The sequence below is a fragment of the Hibiscus syriacus genome, unplaced genomic scaffold (assembly GCF_006381635.1).
Source record: "Hibiscus syriacus cultivar Baekdansim isolate YM2019G1 unplaced genomic scaffold, ASM638163v2 tig00112657_pilon, whole genome shotgun sequence".
Taxonomy (NCBI): domain Eukaryota; kingdom Viridiplantae; phylum Streptophyta; class Magnoliopsida; order Malvales; family Malvaceae; genus Hibiscus; species Hibiscus syriacus.
In genome coordinates, this window is record NW_024063377.1 from 100,385 (window position 1) to 118,394 (window position 18,010).

Below are 18,010 nucleotides of genomic sequence, written 5' to 3' on the forward strand. Positions count from 1 at the left end.
CGCGCTTAGGCGCAAGCGATGAGCCCAAAACGCTTAATTAAGTCTGGGCGAGGTGAGTTCAATAAGGCGCTTAACAGAACCAAGATGGTGACCGAGGATTGGAAAATTAATACAAGATTTTATGGTTTTTAGAGGCTGATAGTTTGTGCTTTTTTTCTAAATGTGATTTTACAGAGGACCTTACATTGCCATTAAAATCCAAAATAGGAAGATAAGGGTTTTGTCTAAAAGCTAGCTTTGTCTATTTACAGTGTATATGCTTCCTATTGCATGATAAAATGCAATGTTATATGCTTTTTGATTGGAAAGTTAAAGGTAATTAATGAAATGGAGAGCTTTTGTTGAACTATTATATGGTTTAATGGTCTATTTTAGTAAGTTATATATGCAGATTAGTAAATAAATCTTTAATTTTGCGCCTAGGCTATAGGACCCCTATCGCCTTAGTGTGCCTTGCGCCATTTTTTACATTGATAACAAGTAAACAAACCTCATAAGAACGAAGCTGTTTCACACATTTAGGTTTGCAACCCTCTTCAAGATACTGCTTCTGATCAACAGGTTCCTCATCCGCCCTAAAATGTTTTCAAATGATAACTTAGATATGGGCATGGCATTGAAAGAAGTCACAAATTTGATGAAAATAACATTATATTTTTAAGGATTCAAAAATGATGAAATCAGAAAGCAACTGCGGACTACAAACAAGGGGAGAAACACTCAAAGAATTATAAGAAACTACTATTTTCAGGATATACCTGCAATTTCCTGATAATTGATGTTGGTGTCCACTTCTATTAGATTATAAAAAACTATTTTGATGTTTGAACGCTTTAAGTTATTTCTTTTCCCATTCTTTCCCGGAGAACTCCTTATCCTATGCCCTCCCACTCCTTGTCCTATGCCCTCCCACACTTATCCAGTTGGTTAGACTAGATAAGAAAAAAATTGCTTATTGAGTTCGAATTTGAAACCATACAAAATCATATATTGCTCAACTGCAGTGTCCAGTGTTGCTCCATACAAACAACCCCCAATACCCAACGCCATACTTGAATCACAAACTTATCCATATATACAAGCTTCATGCACGGATCAATAAACCAATAGAGAGAACTTCCAACAAAATAAATCCAAAACAAAATGCTTCGTCAAACTCACACCACTTGCAACACATGATCAAACAGATGCAAACATATATATTTAACAAGTAAAATACAGAAGGGGAAAAGAAAAACTTACATAGCAAATGAATAACTTAACAGCGACGTGTTTTGGAGGTTACCTAACAAATAAATTACAGAATCAACAACATGAAGCTGGAAGTCAGCAAATTTGCAAAACCGTAAACAGATTAAAAAATAGTAAAATTGAAAAACAAAAGAGATGAAAGTTCTCATTTAGAACAAAAGAAAACATGAAAAATGAAATCAACTAAACCCAAAACCCTAGATTTACAGATCAAATGGAATAAGAAATAGGCGTTGACGGAAAAGAAAATGAGAATACCTTTAGGATAGCTGCAGAAATTTCTAAGCTACGGAAACCCTCTCTCCCTGCGGAAAAAACGAATATAAAACAAACGTTCGCTTGACTCAGTGTTCATGGTTCAATTTTAATCAAATTAATCCATCGATTGGAATTTAATTTAATTATTCCTTTAGTTAATTTGATATTTTATGGGTTATTTCTTTTTAAAAAATTGAAAAAATTGTATATATTAAGTTCAAACCCTTTATTTTTTTTTTTGGGTGAAATAAGAAAATAGAATTACTTAGACAGTGCTGATGGCATCTGACTGTAACAACGGCAACACCTCCAAAGGGGGAGTTTCAAACTTGAATAAATCCGAAGCACCTGCAGTGGCCATATTTGCCAGGCGATCCGCTACTTTATTACCATCTCGAGCCACATGTTGCAGCTCCATAATCCAATCCCCCCGCATCAATTACTCGATCCATTGAAATTTAGTTCAATTATTCGGTCGTTAATTTGATATCATGTTTGGTTAAAAAAATTTAAGGTTCGAATATCAGTCAATTTAATTTGAAAGCAGTTAACTAGTTGGATAAGTCGAAAATATTAAATATATATATATTGAGCTCAAATCTTAAGAATTAATTATTTTTTAATCGCTTTAGACTTATTAAACTTTCAAGACCCTATTAAATTTTAACTCGATAAAAAAATATCTATTAAATTCAAATTAATCTTACTAAAAAAATTGGTTTAATTAATTAAAGAAAAAAATAATTTAATTTTGAGTAATTTTATTCGATCGACGTCCAAATTAACGTTTAAACACCCATAATCAAAAAATAATTGGATTGATCATTTTTCTTTTCATTTTTTTTTATATATTTTTGTTTATTGAATTTAAAAGAATGATGTTTCCTATTTATATTATATTAAATTTTAGTTAAATATATTATCGATTGTTATATTTTGGTCACTAAGTTGTTAATCCTGTTAGTTTGATGATGTGACAAGTTAGTAAAAAAAAAGTTAAATTTTAATTTGATCGAAGAACTTTAGATAAAATATTAATTTGATCTTAAATTTTATATGAAATATAATCTTAACTTTTAAATTTTAGATAAAAAAATTAATTTGATCTTGATTTCAACCAAAATCTATCATCATCGATCGAGACTGACCGCCCTCACCCTCATTATTGAGAGTGAACTGCTAGTCTACAATAAACCCATAACAAAAATAAAATCTAAAACAATTCTGATAATAAAATCTTAGTTTGGGGGGGACCCCACTAAGAAAGTGAGGGAATGGAATTCTATAGCAGTTTATAGTCTCGCCCATGTAAAATTTTGGATGTTGCTGCTGCAAACAAGACACATGCACCGACCAATAGTTCTCTCGCTGTAAAAAACCCTTCAACCAAAGACTGTCACAACAAAGTGGATGGTCATGGTTGGAGAATCAGGATGTCAATCATTTGTGCGGCTCGTGTTTTTCATTTGACTCGTGAGTTGGTCACAATTTCGATGATCAGATTATTGAATGGATGTTATATCAAGTCGAACCTTCCGTTATAGCTGCTATCGATACCCAGACAATTCTCACCAATTTCTCCGCTCGTGGTTTTTTTTTTTTTTTTTTGACTCGTGAGTTGGGTCACGATTTCGATGGTCAGATTTTTGAATGGATTTTATGTCAAGTCAAGCCTTCCGTTATAGCTGCTACCAATACCGAGACAATTCTCACCAATTTCTCCACTATGTCAGCTTCCCTCGCGGTCGGGGCAATTTAACCTCTCTATTGTTGACGATGACGTCTTTGGACCATAAGCCTTTAGTAGGTCTCACTAGTTTTATTCTTGAGAAATAAGTTAGGTCCAAAGATAAAAATGCTAGCAACGAAGATTCTGTGACGATCACGAAAAGACCATATATAGGGTCCCTAGAGAGAAATATTAATACCATGTTCAATAAGATACACATCATTGAGGCATCGATATCGGGCAAATATTCAAACTTTAAAACTAATTTGAGTAATGATTTTCAAGATGAATATCGATACTATAAAAGAGAGTTTCAATATCGTTTGGATAGTTTCAATATCGTTTGAATCGATACCAATTAAAATTTATCAACATCAAAGCCTATTTTGTATTGATGTTGAAGGTGAGTATCAATAATCTTAGGATAGACCGATACTCACAACTGAGTATCTACACCAATTGAAATTACTTGAATTTCGAATCTTAATCTGGTTTGATACCAATACTCATTCTTGAGTAGTGATACCATTACTCATTCTTAAGTATTAATACCATCAAAGTAAAACGTAGAAGATTCTTGCATTTTCTTGGAATGATTTATAACCTTCGTCAAGAAGATTAGACTTGTACGTTGTGCATAATTGAGCGTGATTGTCTTCTTGATAACTTACTTCTAATGATTAATAATTTTTCATGAGTTAATGCATGTGATCAAAATGGTAGTGTTTGAATATGGGGTTGCATTGGTTTCTGTTTCGATAAAAATGCCTATGGCACACGCCAAATACGACGATGTGGTACTTCAGCAAACTGTACAAGCCATGTAGCCTGCACGTTTCTATAGCCGAACTCACCGTTGGTTATGATCTCGGTTACTATGATGTTAGCCTTATAGATGGCTTTAGTTTACCTGTTGTTGTCAAGCCTGGTGGTGGTAAAGTAAACTGCAGCGTTGCCGGTTGTGATGGAGACTGGGGGCAAAATTGTTGGTTTCCGGAGGGGTTGCGATGCTTTAAACATGGATGATTTTTGTTTTCGTGGTGCGTATAAAGATCCTGTGTCATGTTTGCCAACAGATTATTCCAAAAGCTTCAAACAAGTATGCCCTGCAGCATCATGCTATGCCTATAACCATCGTGTTGGCGTCATAACTTGCTCTGCATCAGATTATTTGGTAGCATTTATTGCAACAAGGTAAAGCTCGTAAAAATTCAAAACACATAAAAATCTAATAGCATTGAGAAAAGGGTATTAGCGATGGTATATGTTGCTAAGTGACCTACAGGACAGGGATCGGGGTAGCAGCCTCCAGCGTTCACTCTTGCACTGGCGTGTGCGCCGTTCCGCATAAAGTGATTTAGGAACAATACAACTTGCACCTACCAAGATCAGAAGTTTGTTTGCAGCAATACATCGGATGGCTTCAAAGCAATCTCTCAAAGTTGGAGGAGTTTGATGCTGACATTATTACCATTGGCATCCATTTTACAATTTTTCTCCTGTTTTTAACAAAGCTTCTTGTTAATCATAAGCTGTACACCCGATCTCTTCCCTGAGGATCTTCACAGCTTCTGAAACTCCATCCTGAAAACGAAATAAGTTCCAGATAATCTCAGTACCCCCAACAGAACCAAAAATTGGAAGAGGGAAGGAGTAAATCCAAATAAAATAGATGCCACAATAGGGTAGGTTGGAAATGGGTGGGAAATTGGGATTTCGACAGTTGATGTGTCTCAAACAATATACAAAGTTATTTGAAATGCTGATCTGCCATCCAAACACCAGTTCTTCTCAACCAATGATATTTTACAAAAGATGATGAACCATTAGCTGCCATCAGTTTATTACTGCTATTGCCTATTGGCATAACCAGGCTAGTACTTTATGCAGTATCACCAAGTAAATTCATGATGCATCGATGACAATGATATCATTCATAATGGCACATTTACACAGAGGGTTAATCTCAAAAGTGAGGAATCACTGAAGTCAATGTGTTGGCATTCACTTATGGAGATTAGGCAACCAATCTTTTACCATATAGTTCTACATAATTATTACAGATCTAATATTGATAAGATTTGATTAAATAAGTGGACGGTAAAAAATATAGTACAAAGGCAGTCATTACCTCGGGAGAAATCCTTTTACCAATTTCTAATGCACATTCTTTGATTCTAGGAGATAATGCATCATGTATTGCTTGTGATAGTACATTTGCTTCGACCCTGATACTTGTGTTACAAATATTTTCTGGAACGAGGTGGTTTCTACTCAAAGGTTCTGGAGCAACTCCAAGCCAAAACATTTTCTCCGCCCAGTAGAATTGGTCCAGCATAAACGGACATATAATCTGCCATGCAATGATAGTTATCTTTGAGAAAAGGATGAAGAACACCACAACAATACAAACAATACAAATGTAAATTACAGTTGACAAAAGCATGTAGACTACAATGAATTTATATGAAACTGTAGAAAACAGAATAAGTCTCTGTTATTTTTATTCTTGTATATTTCAGTAGGGCATATTACATCTTTATATACAAACTATGTCTCTAAACTAGGAAACTCTAACTTAGGAAAGATACTAATCCTAGGAGATGTAATCCCTTGAAATAAGGGATTGAAACAGAAAGAATAATTACAGAATCTCTTAAGGGATGGAACAGCTCATTTCTATAATTCTACAACCTTACACTTACATAACCTACAGAAACTGCTGTTGCATTCCATATATGATGCCCATCACCATCGTTAAATGCCATCCACAAGTAAAAATAAATCAAATGCTAAACAAAAAATCTGCTTTAACAATAAGAGAGATCTTCAACAATGAGTATAGTTGAATAGGGTTTACCATGCAACTGACCTGAGGGATACCAGCATGTAGTGCAGCAGCAGTGGATCCACTGGGTTCCCATTGAAGAAAAATAATGCAATTAATAAATCAAAAATATTTTCTGCATTGCATTTAACTGAAATAAGATGACCATATAATGAGAATAAATATGAGGGAAAATTCTCACCTCCCTCCATGATGAATTGCAGCTACACATTTCGGGAACAGCCAATTGTAAGGTATCATACTAATTTTGCAAGATATAACAAAATTCAACATAAAAATGTTAGGTTTTAGAAATAGATATGGAATGTGACGTTTAAAAAAATAGTCCAAAAAGCTTATCATCCTAATCTTTCTGGAAACACTTCAAATCTGTATCATTATGATCTCGAGGAACTTGTGAATTTTACAAATTAGTTTTCTTGTTACTTTCTAAATCAACAAGTTTTTGATGCGCTGACACCTGTGAGCACATATCTAAGGAAGACACCTGGAGTGAATAAACTTACAGATTTGTCCCCCTTGGGGATTGTCTTGTTCCAAGACCCATATAAGAATCTGGGAAATATAAGGTGGTTTCACACTCTGATCGTCCACTTCCCCAAGTCATGCCTCCCACTACTACATCCAACTACATTACTTGCTTATTTCAGATTTTTGTTGCACTATAAATAACTGAACCCCCAAAGCTATTTGGTTATAAACTTGCTAATGGGTCCTGGCTTTGTTTATTATCTTTGATTTGTTTATCAGCTTTGCATTAGGAGTTTGATCCTCTTCATACAGAGCATTTATCAGTGAATTTATACAATAAGGATTTTCTTTTAATTCCTTAGCCTACTGTCCAACGTTATCCTTGCTTCTATCAGCCTTCAAGTTCAATCTTTGTCTTTTTTTTGGTATCTGGAAAAAAATTAGAATTTTTTTTTTTGATAAGAAGCGGAGGCCTCGTTAAAAACCCCCTTCATGATTAAAGGACCGCCAAGAGGTGCTCCTTAATCAGCAGAAGGAGGAAAAGAGTGCCTCAAGATTCATTAAAAACATTCAGATATATAATGTTTAAAAAACAACCAAACCCCCTTACAAAGAACAACCCGAAGCACTCAAACAAACACCCTACACAAAACAATGAAACTAACCAATACCAGCCTTAGCTAAACCATCAACCTCTATATTATATGTTCTAGCAACTAATCTAATAACACCCTCCATATCTCTTAAAGTAGCAGCAATGTCCTTTACTAAATCAACATAAACAAAAGGACATCTATCTAGATTCTTATCCCATTCCATTGCTAGTTTACTATCAGTTTCAACGATCAAACGATTCTTGAACTGATGACGTAGAGAGTCAAAGAAAATTAAACCCTTCTTAATGGCTTTAAGCTCCATCAAAGGAGGACCTGGTCCAGTAGCATCTTGGAAAGAACCCATCACAATATCATCCTCATCTCTTAATAAACCACCTATACCACTTTTTCTCCAATCACCACACACATTTGCATCCACATTCAGTTTTAGAAATCCCTTTGGAGGAGGAAACCAAGGCACAATATTTAGAATCGAATTCCTGGAAGAAGAGCATAAATCTGCAACAGAGGGATCACTAATGAAAGAGTCCTTAGAAATAGATACATCCCTAAACTTAGCTAAGAACCAAGAAGCGAGTGTAAATCTTGCCATAAAAAATAGATCAATCTGATCTAACAATCCCCCTTCAAACACAATGACATTTCTGACTTTCCAAATAGTCCAAAGAACGACTCCTGGAATAAAGGACCAAATAGAAGAATAAGACACCAAATCATCCCAAGCTAATAAAAAACTTTGAGTATTGTCATGAAAAACCGAACTAACTTCCCAAAAATTCAAGAACTTATTCCATAGGGACCACACCACAGAGCAGGTGAAGAATAAATGAGAGGGAGATTCGATCTCCCTTTTACAAAAAGGACAAGCACAATCTACAATCTCCAAAACCCCTCGCTTTTGTAATTCAGACTTTACTGCCAATTTCTGATGCACAACCTGCCACATAAAAGTCTCCACTCTTGGAGGCACTAGTCCTCTCCAAATGTTTTTCATCCAAAAAGTCTCAACTTCCGAAACATAGTAGCATAACTTGACACAAGAGTTGACAGAAGAAATACCTTCCCCATTTCCTTTCCAGATCAGACCATCTCTTGACACTTGGGACAGAGTAATATTATGAATGATAGCCAATAAGTCTGAAAACTGATCCAGTTCCCAATCACACAAATTTCTTCTCAACTGAACATGCCAAGACCACCCTGTTGATCGAAATTCACCAAATTCAATTAACTTCCCATTATGATTCAAAGAGAGAGCAAATAATCTCGGGAAAACAACTTTAAAAGGAGACTCTAATGCCCAACTATCAAACCAAAAACGAATATTCTCTCCATTACCCACTTAAACTTTAAACAAGCTTCGAAACTTAGCACCAAACTGATATTCTTTAAAATGATTGTTGACCACCGATTTCCAAAGCCATGAAGCATTTGCAAGAAGTTTACTCTTGAAACATAACAAACTAGAGTCCAGATTATATTTGCTACAAATCACCTTCTTCCACAAGGACACCCTATCATTAGCAAACCTCCAAGATCATTTCCCTAGTAAAGCTCTATTCGTGAAATTAAGGTTCAACACACCCAGACCACCAAAACTTTTTGCTTTACACACTGTCGACCAGTTAACCCAGTGAATCTTTTTCAACTCTACCCCTCCTCCCCATAAAAAGTTAGCCATGATTGAATTGAGTTTTAAATTCACCGAAGAAGGCATCTTAAATAATAACAAAAAATATGTAGGTAACGAGCACAAAACCGACTTCAATAAGACCAATCTCCCTGCCAAAGAAAGGGTGTTTGCCTTCCAACCAGCCAGTTTTTTGAAAAATTTCTAAACAACCGGATCCTACAAAGCTAAAGAATTTCTGTTAGCGCCAAGCAGCAACCCAAGATAATCCGAAGGGAAACGACTAACTAAACAACCAATGTTACCCGCCCACTCCTTAACCTTTTCCTCACTAATGTTAATACCAAATAATTTGCTTTTGTTGAGGTTCAGTTGAAGACCAGACATAACTTCAAAAACTCGTAAAACTCTCTTTACATTTAAAATCTGTCTTCGATGCATTACAAAAGATAATGAGATCATATGCAAATTGTCGATGAGATAAAATAAAGGAACCCTCATCTTTACCTAAAACCATACCACATAACAGACCCAAAGAAATCGCCTTAAGAAGCAATAGGTTAAGAAGCTCTCCTATAAGGTTAAACAATAGTAGGGAAAGGGAGCAACCCTGTCTAAGGCCTCTAGCCATTAGAAATTCCTCAGTTGGCACACCATTAACCAAAACTGACACCGAGGCGGATGTAATACATTTTCCTAATCCATCTGCACCATTTAATTCTGAAACCCATTTTTACCATCACTTTAAAGAGAATATCCCAATCCACCGTATCATAAGTCTTCCTGAAATCCACCTTGAACACGCAACCCTTTAATCCTTTCTTCCTCCAAAAGTCAATTCCTTCATTAGCAATAAAAGAGCAATCCAAGATTTGTCGACCAGGAATGAAAGCAAATTGCGAAGCACTGATAACATCATTGATGCAACTTCTCAACCTTCTCAAAAGACACTTCGAAAGGATCTAATACATCCCTCCTACCAAACTGATAGGTCTGATGTCATCTAAACCACCAATGTTAGAACCCTTCGAGATGAGAGTTATGAAAGAGTGATTAATACCATGCTCTCAATCTTTTCCCAAGAAAAAATTATGAAAAAATTTCAGAATATCATCCTTAGAAAAAAGCCAAAACCTTTTAAAGAACCCCATATTCAACCCATCAGGCCCTGGAGTTTTATTGCCATCACACGAGTTTAAAATCTCCCAAATTTCTTCTTCCGTAAGCTCTTTTTCTAAAATAAGGCTCTGTTCTAAAGAGATTCTTGAAAAATTCAGCTTAATATCATCCATTTCCAAAGTTGAACGGTCATTAAAAGCTTCAAAAAAATGATCTCGGACACTTGCCTTGATAAGAAACGGATCATAAATGATTTCACCCTTAACATTGAGAGCGTTCAAAGAATTAATCCTCTTCCTAATGGTAGCACAAGTATGAAAAAAATAGAATTCCGGTCTCCATCTTTTACCCATTTCTCTCTTGAACTTTGAAACCATATATGCTCCTCAATCTTGTATAATCTCCACAGTTCATTTCTCAAAGAACACAATTCTGCTACACTGTCTCTGCCCCTCGAAAATTGTTGTTGCTGAAAATTCTTTTCTAATTGATGAATCTTCTCTTCTAAGGCAGTAACTAAAGCACCTGGAAATTGATTTCTCCTACCAGACCATTTTTTCATAGCAGATTTCGTGCTTCTAATAATACTCAGAATTCCAGCTCTTCTGTGAACTTTCTTACACTCTTTGATAGACTCTACAACCTGCTCATCAAACCCATCCTCATTCATTAAATAATTGAACAGCCTGAAAGGTCTCTTACCCCAATTAACTCCCCCACTCTCAAGTATAATTGCATTATGATCAGAAATAGACTTCTTCAGTAAAGATTGAGTGATATCCGAAAAGGCAGATGAGAAATTAATATTTACCAAAAACCTGTCCAATCCGACAACAATAGGATCTTCCCGATTATTACCCCAAATAAAACTTCCCCCCATTAATGGTAGATCAATTAGGCCAGTTTGTTGAATAAAATGCCTAAAAATCTCCATAGAATTTATGTTTTGTGCTATACCTTCCTTCTCATCCTCTGTTAAATATGCATTAAAGTCCCCTCCCACACATAAAGGTATATTGAACCCATTTAGAAACAAACTCAGCTCCTCAAAAAAACCATCTTTCTCTTCCTCCACAGAAGGACCATATACATTAATAAAACCACACCAAAATTGATTCGTTTTGAATTTCCCACAAATGGCAATAAATCTCTTATGTATATGCTGATCTTCTAACTCAAAAACACTATAATCCCAACAACTTAAAATACCACCTGAGGAACCTTCTGTTGGCGATTCAACAAACTCTTAAGATTATTCAAACCACTTCTTCTCAATAAAGAACTTGGAATTATCTCCACTTTTGTTTCTTGCAGAAAAAGAAAAGATGGTTTCTTCTCAGAAACCATTTTTTGAACAACTCGATGCTTTTCTTTTTTTCTCAAACCCCTGGCATTCCAGGACAATATTACTAACTTTAGCATCATAAAAATAAACTAGTGCCAAACTCTCCCACAAATTATCTGCCTATTCAACTATCCACACTCAAGCCTTTCTCCAAATTCATAATTTTATCCAGAAAAGCTTTATTTCCTTCCTTGAATGATAAACCCAACATCTTGCTTATTTCCCAAATAGTGAGAGCTTCCTCCAACAACAATGGAAAAGTTGAGGAGGATATAGTAGAAATACTAACCTGATCTAAAGCATCCATGATCATAGACCTTTTAAATCTACTGCTGAATCTCCTATTCCTCGATCCATCACTGTCCCCTTCTATAAAATGAACAACCTCTGGAATTTCAGATTGAGCTGATCTTGAAATTATAGCTTTCTCCTTCTGTTTGCTTAAATCCCCCTCTGTTACAGTACTAAAACCCTGCACATTTTGAAGCCATATATTCCTCTCCCTTGACCTTCTATAAACTCTCTTATAACTTCCGATCATCCTCCTTCCATCCGGAGTGCTCTTCATGGATAATGAACTTGAACGATTTTGCAAATCACCCCTTATTCTTGTCACATTAAAACCTTCAACGGACCCCACATTTACTGCATTCAATGCTGGATTCTCTGAACCAACCTCTACTATTAACTAACAGTGGTTTTCCCCCTTTTACCTCCTTCCCCTGAACTGCTGGAAGAAGTCGGATACTGATTTTGACTTCCAAACCCGAGCCCATTTATTTTTACTGTTGAACTTGCAGGAATTATCTTCTTTATAGGAGAAACGGGCTCACTGCTCCCCACTGATTGGGCTTGTATGCTAAAATTTGAAATATCCAAATTTCTAATGCCCAACCCAGCATACTCTCCCATTTTGCTACTCCCAAAACTGTGCAAATTTAACACCCCTTCATTAATGCTTTTCCCATCGCTGCTGCTTCTTGGAAACTGATTTCCTCTACCAACTTCAACAAAACCGGAAGAAACTCCCTGATTAATCCACATGTCAACTTTCTTACGTGCATCCTCGACCAACCGAACAGAACCTACCTTGTCAGGTGAGTTTAGACTGTCAACTTCCTCCTCCGATGGCTCTATGGCAGTGTCTCTTCCATCGGAATCTTTCTCTGGCGATATGCTTGGAAAAAAATTCGAAAAACTAGATGTCGAACTTAGTTTAATTTTCAGCTTGAAAGATCTTCCATACGACCCTAGGGTGATCACTTCCGGGACTTCAAACGGGCTTGCCACCTTATCAAAATATTCACCGTCGTAAGATCTTTCCCTGTTTTTTGTCGATTCCCCACCTCCCAGCTAACTTTTCCAGAAAAGCCTCTTGCCAACATAACAAAGGAACACCATAAAGCTCCACCAAACAGAAAGCCATTGGCACTCCTACTTCATTCAGTAGAGGTGCCAACCAGTCGAACCAGAACCATAACACCTCACTCTTATTCATCCAAGCCTCCTTCATCTCCTCATCTGATTTGAATGTGACAACACAAGAGTTCCAAACGTATCCCCAACTAACAATCTTGACTTCAAAACCTTCATTAGCCAAAGCACTCTAAACCAACTCCAATTCAAATGATTGTTTGACTATACCTGTTAGTGACCGTTTCACCCAGCTTGAGCTTTCAGTGGGAATATGCATATCCCAAATATTCTTCTTCCCTTTCCCCCTTTCTGAACTATCATTTATATTCTCTCTATTATCCAAATCCCTCCTTTTCTTACTGCTCGTCAACAAGGCATCCTTATATGATCTATCATCCCTTATACTTCTCGGAAGCTCAGCTCTCTCCTTTGGTTTAGCTTTTTCTTCTGTAATCAGCTTTGAAGCATCAATTAGTGACCGAGCTGTTCCTACTATCCTCTTTCTGATATTTTGCAACTCCAACAAATACTTTCCTCCCATCCATCCACGACCCGTTTATATTCTCGATTGCCTTTCTCATACCTGCTTCATTATCAAACTGCACGAAAGCGAATGTGGAAGATTTATACTTTGGTTTATTCTTCTCATTTGGAATGAAAACTCTCACCACATGGCCCTGGAATAGAAAAAGATCCCTTAACGCTCTTCTAAAGACTCTCTTGCTAAGATTGTCTACGAAAATAGTCCAACTCTCGCAGGAGGAAGACTAACCTTTCTCTCTTTCTCTCTCTACGTTTCTGACTCTCTCACTCAATTTTTTTATATTCTGATCTAGATTGGTTTGAAAAAAAATTAGAATAACTTACCCCGAAAAGCAAAAGAGCCGGCTATCAAAAAGAGAGATCCCCTTTAGAACTGACCACCTTTGATTCGAAATAGAAGATGCTTCATAGGCAATTTCCTGGACTGCTGCATCTAATGGTTCGTAGCCATCTGTAAAAAGGATGAATCTGTGACACGTAACTTCTAGAACAGTTCGGACAACATCTAGAAATGCTCGAGGATTCCTCATAAACCCCATACTGCAAACAGCAAATTAACACTTGGTTCAGAAAAGACGCTTTAAAGCTACTATTATCCATTAATGAATCATAAAATATATAACCCAAACATGCATAGTAGGATCCATACATATTACAATTCCACCATATTATGAATATCAAACCGTGTTCTATCAATATTTTAAATTAAAACAATTAAGTTACAGAAACACCAATATACAGTGATAACACAATAGCTGAGGGAGATAAAAGGCACTTTCTGCGGACAGCTATCACGCAAAGCTTGTGATCCTACCTTCCAATAGAACTCAGCCCTATGAATATCGGTGGCCTTGACAATGGATTTTTTAGAAAATATTGTAGATCAGCATGAGCTGGACACAGATCATCAGTGGTTAGATACCCTGAGGAAAGCAGTGTTGAAATTTGTCCACATTCTAGACAGGAAAACTGCCACTCTTTAGGGACAAACCAAAAGCCACAAACCCGAGTATTTGATGGCCAATAATCTGTTAACACATTGATATCATAAGCAATCCAAATATAAGGAAGAAGGAACAGAACACAAAATAGGGTGCAGTGTTACAGATAGGATTGCAGAATCAACTAGTTATAAAAAAAACTCTATCGTAAAATACAATCCAACAAAATTCAGCGCATATAAACACTGTCAAATGTTTCGTGAAAGGAATCTGAAACAAGAAGTACAGAAACTAAGGAGTTACCAGGGCACTCAACAATTTCTTTGCTAAACCCATACCTGTGACATAAAAGCCTTTGATAGTCAGAGATGAGTGCCATGTATTCATCTTAAAATATTTTTCCAAAGACATAACTCCAAAAATTATTGATGCATGGATTGCATGCTCATCTCACACTTGTTTCAAATTTTCTATTAAATCACAAATAAAGCCTCATATGGGACTTATTTCATAAATTCAAATAATTTTTAGTACTCTCTATCTAACCTTATGATGGAACGCTATAAAGTGTTGCAACCAGTATTGTCAAGGAATGAGTTTAGGAAAGCCTGCGCCTTAGCATTATACAACAAAAGCACCTCATACCTTTTCAAACCAGGCCCATTCAGTTAGCCACACTGTGCATGCCTAGTGTGCCTAGGCATGCTTTTTGTTAAGGCATAGGCATAAAAAATGCCCAACTGATTGAATTTCTCTATAATTTCTTTTATTTTTCACTTTCTTCCATTGATATAATTTTACTAGTAAGAAAGAGATAATATTAAACCCTATACTTAGTAATATTTGAGTACTCGATAACAAACATTGATCTTAAGAAACACATGCAAATTGACCAATAAAAAAATTGCAAGCTTTGTAAATAAACTAGACCCACTTTAGTGTTTATAATATATCTCAAGCTATTTACATATAAGCTCAAACATACATATCACACTTCACTCAAGCTAGCACCCTTTTTGCACCTGGTGCCTGAGACAATTTAAGGGTTTGAGCGCCCAGAGTGCACATTGTGCCCTTGATAACGTTGGATGTAACACATTCACCTTGACTCAGTTGGATAATAAGAGTGAAGCATTATTGCAATTGATTGTTCAATCATTCAATAAGTCATTTAATTTATAAACTTCCTATGTGAAACAGCATTACTTACAATAGTAAGGGAGATGGTGGCCTATCATGCCAAGTAGGAAGATCTGTTACCGGATCCTGCTTAGAACATCTAACACCATCTTAAATTAAGTAGCTTTTAACTACATAATAAGTAAATGAGCTCCAAAATAGAAGTACTAACTGTAAAAGGATATGGACTCAAATTCAAATCCTCACTTCTCCATGACGCCCAATTTTCACTAAAAAGTGGCCACATCCAATGAATTACATCTTTCCAACAAACCTACATTCATACACCAATAAGAGTTAATGTGCAAAGATGCATCTTCAAACAAATTAACAAGAAATGGTAACAAATCAAAACAATTATCATGTCAGAGTGAAAAGGGAATGTCAGTTGATTTGTTTGAAGCGCTTATTTTGTATAATTCAACTACCTTATCAGCGGGAGCTTCCTGGAAATATTTGTACAAAAGAGGAAGTTCTTTTCTGAAGTGACGCTCAAAGAATGAAGGTGCACTATGCAATAAATTGTAAACAAGAAAGATTAAATAAGTTGCAGATAGTTAAATAAACCCACTGCCAATAGGCAAACGGAGAAATCATAGCATAAGCTATAGATTCTCCACTAAGAACTTTACTTGTCAACAAACTTGCTGAAAGAAACAGATATAATAACTTGAATTTGACACACTGACAATCATTCAGGATTTGTCTCTCATCAGTTAAATTCATTGAACACATCCCAACCCAACAAGTGAATTCCATTTCCCGAGGAAATATGGTTAACATTTTTTCTAGAAAAAGAGAAATAATAATATATAGAACTCAGTTCTTAAGATATAAAATAAAATTCATTCATTTACCTATAAGGAACGACGTAAGGAGCAAGAACAATACAACGGACAGAGAAAAGTTCTGCAAGGCTCCACCCTTCCTGTACAATCACGAAAATACAACTTTAAAAGGAAATTGAATCAACACATTCAGTCTTAAGTTTCAATAAATCAATCAAACTTAAAAAGTAACTTAGAATTGTTTATTTATTAAATTAGTGACAGTAACTATCAACTTATCAGGCAAATCGAATTTAACTTTTTTACTTTGTCCAAAAGAAATACCAAAGCAAAGAAATTTATCCCAATAAAATCACCCTCCAAGCATGGATCATCACCGAGTAGCCTTTCAACTGCCGAATAGCATTCTCTTCTGTGCTCTTTTGTAATAATCTTTTTCTGCTCTAAAAATTCTAGTTCCGGTGAACCTGACAAATTAACATAAACTCATAGAAAAAGCAACAATATGGAAATAAAAAAGGAATTAATCGAATTAACCTGTATTATCATCAGTTCCATTACTAGAAAGAACAGGTGGCGAGGAAACTGGAACATAAGTTACATCCCTTTTTGCCAAATGTGAACTTAGATTCTGCAAGATATTGAATAAAAAAGTTACTGTTTCAGCTAACTTTGCAAAAAAAAAAAAAAAAACAAAGTATACTTCTCATTAATCGGTATTCGGTAATTAAGAGAGGAAAGAGAAAAAGGAGCACCTCATGCGCTGAATGAGTGATAAAAGCGACGTCGTAACCATTCAGGTCCGTAGAAAAAGCTGCAGCAATGGCCTGGGATCAACAATAAATAAAGACGGGAAATTAAAAAAAAAATTCTTTAACGGAAACTGAATCAATTTTAAGAATACAAAATAAATAAAATAACTAATTACAGCTATAGGGTAGACGTCGCCTTTGGTGCCGAAAGCTATGAAAACGGCTATCGGTCTTGTCCTCGCCGCATCATTCCCTCCCTCCATCGCGGTTGAAGTGTTTCCGCAGCTCAAAGAGGATCTAGGAAACCCCAAAGAAATAAACAAGATCAAGAATAAACTTAAGATTAACAAGATGGCTTTTGGGAGAAGTACTTTACATTTTCTTTAAACAACTAGTAGTTTTAGCACAGTCATTTCTTAGGTCAATTAAGATATTTTAGATAAAAATATAGGGTAAATTGTATAATTACTAGCTTATATTCTTATCACTCATATTTTAGTCACTGTGTTTAAAATGTTTCAATTATTAATAATATTATGCATTGATTTTTTTTGTCACTTATTAATAGAGATGAGTAAAATTTAACTTGAAAAATTATTTTTTTAAAATTTTGAGTTATTTGAATCCAGTTATTTGAGTCAACTCGAATTATCGATTCAATTTTTAAGTTTCAGTCAATATGAAATTTGGAAATTTCAAGTTACTCGAAAAACTAAAAATTTGATTGATAATTTTACGATTTAATCCCTGATTTTCTTATTCATTCAATTCTTTTTTCATTTTGAGTCCACTTTTTTATCAATTTTGAACCACATACTTATTAACCATCATAGAATATCTATGTGCTTTCAATTCTACTCTTTGATAACATTTTTTTTAATTTTTTAATCTAATCCCTCAACTTTTTATGATTTTCATATTTCTTCAATTCATCCTTCATTTTAAATCCATTTTTTACCAAATTTGAACCACATGCTCTTATACTACTATAGAATACCTATGTAACTTCAATTCCTATTTTTTACTAAAAATATACTTTTTTATTTAGTCCATTAAATTTCTATTTTTACTCAATTTGATCTTTTGACTATAATTGTTTGCAAATTCTTTCTTTCCAACAATT

The 18,010-nt window shown here is 35.3% G+C and overlaps 1 protein-coding gene and 1 pseudogene across 2 annotated transcripts; one reads left to right on the plus strand and one right to left on the minus strand.

Annotated features, from left to right (window-relative positions):
• Window positions 1–4,031: 4,031 nt before the first annotated feature.
• Window positions 4,032–4,436, plus strand: LOC120182456 (annotated as a pseudogene).
• Window positions 4,437–4,479: 43 nt separating this feature from the next.
• Window positions 4,480–17,230, minus strand: LOC120182444 (sterol 3-beta-glucosyltransferase UGT80B1). 2 transcript variants are annotated; one of them, XM_039187420.1, is made up of 15 exons: window positions 17,064–17,230; window positions 16,891–16,962; window positions 16,673–16,766; window positions 16,460–16,602; window positions 16,205–16,275; window positions 15,776–15,857; window positions 15,520–15,621; window positions 15,379–15,434; window positions 14,472–14,506; window positions 14,042–14,255; window positions 13,552–13,767; window positions 6,268–6,327; window positions 6,111–6,150; window positions 5,370–5,591; window positions 4,482–4,822 (listed from the first exon to the last, which is right to left on the minus strand). In XM_039187420.1, exons 1-15 carry the CDS (start codon window positions 17,148–17,150, stop codon window positions 4,760–4,762), a joined length of 1,557 nt encoding a protein of 518 aa, XP_039043351.1. In that variant the 5' UTR covers window positions 17,151–17,230; the 3' UTR covers window positions 4,482–4,759. The 2 variants fall into 2 exon arrangements, with proteins under 2 accessions (XP_039043352.1, XP_039043351.1); XM_039187421.1 differs by lacking the exon at window positions 17,064–17,230 and having other exon boundaries at window positions 4,480–4,822; window positions 15,379–15,437; window positions 16,460–16,573; window positions 16,891–16,933.
• Between the last annotated feature and the right edge of the window lie 780 nt (window positions 17,231–18,010).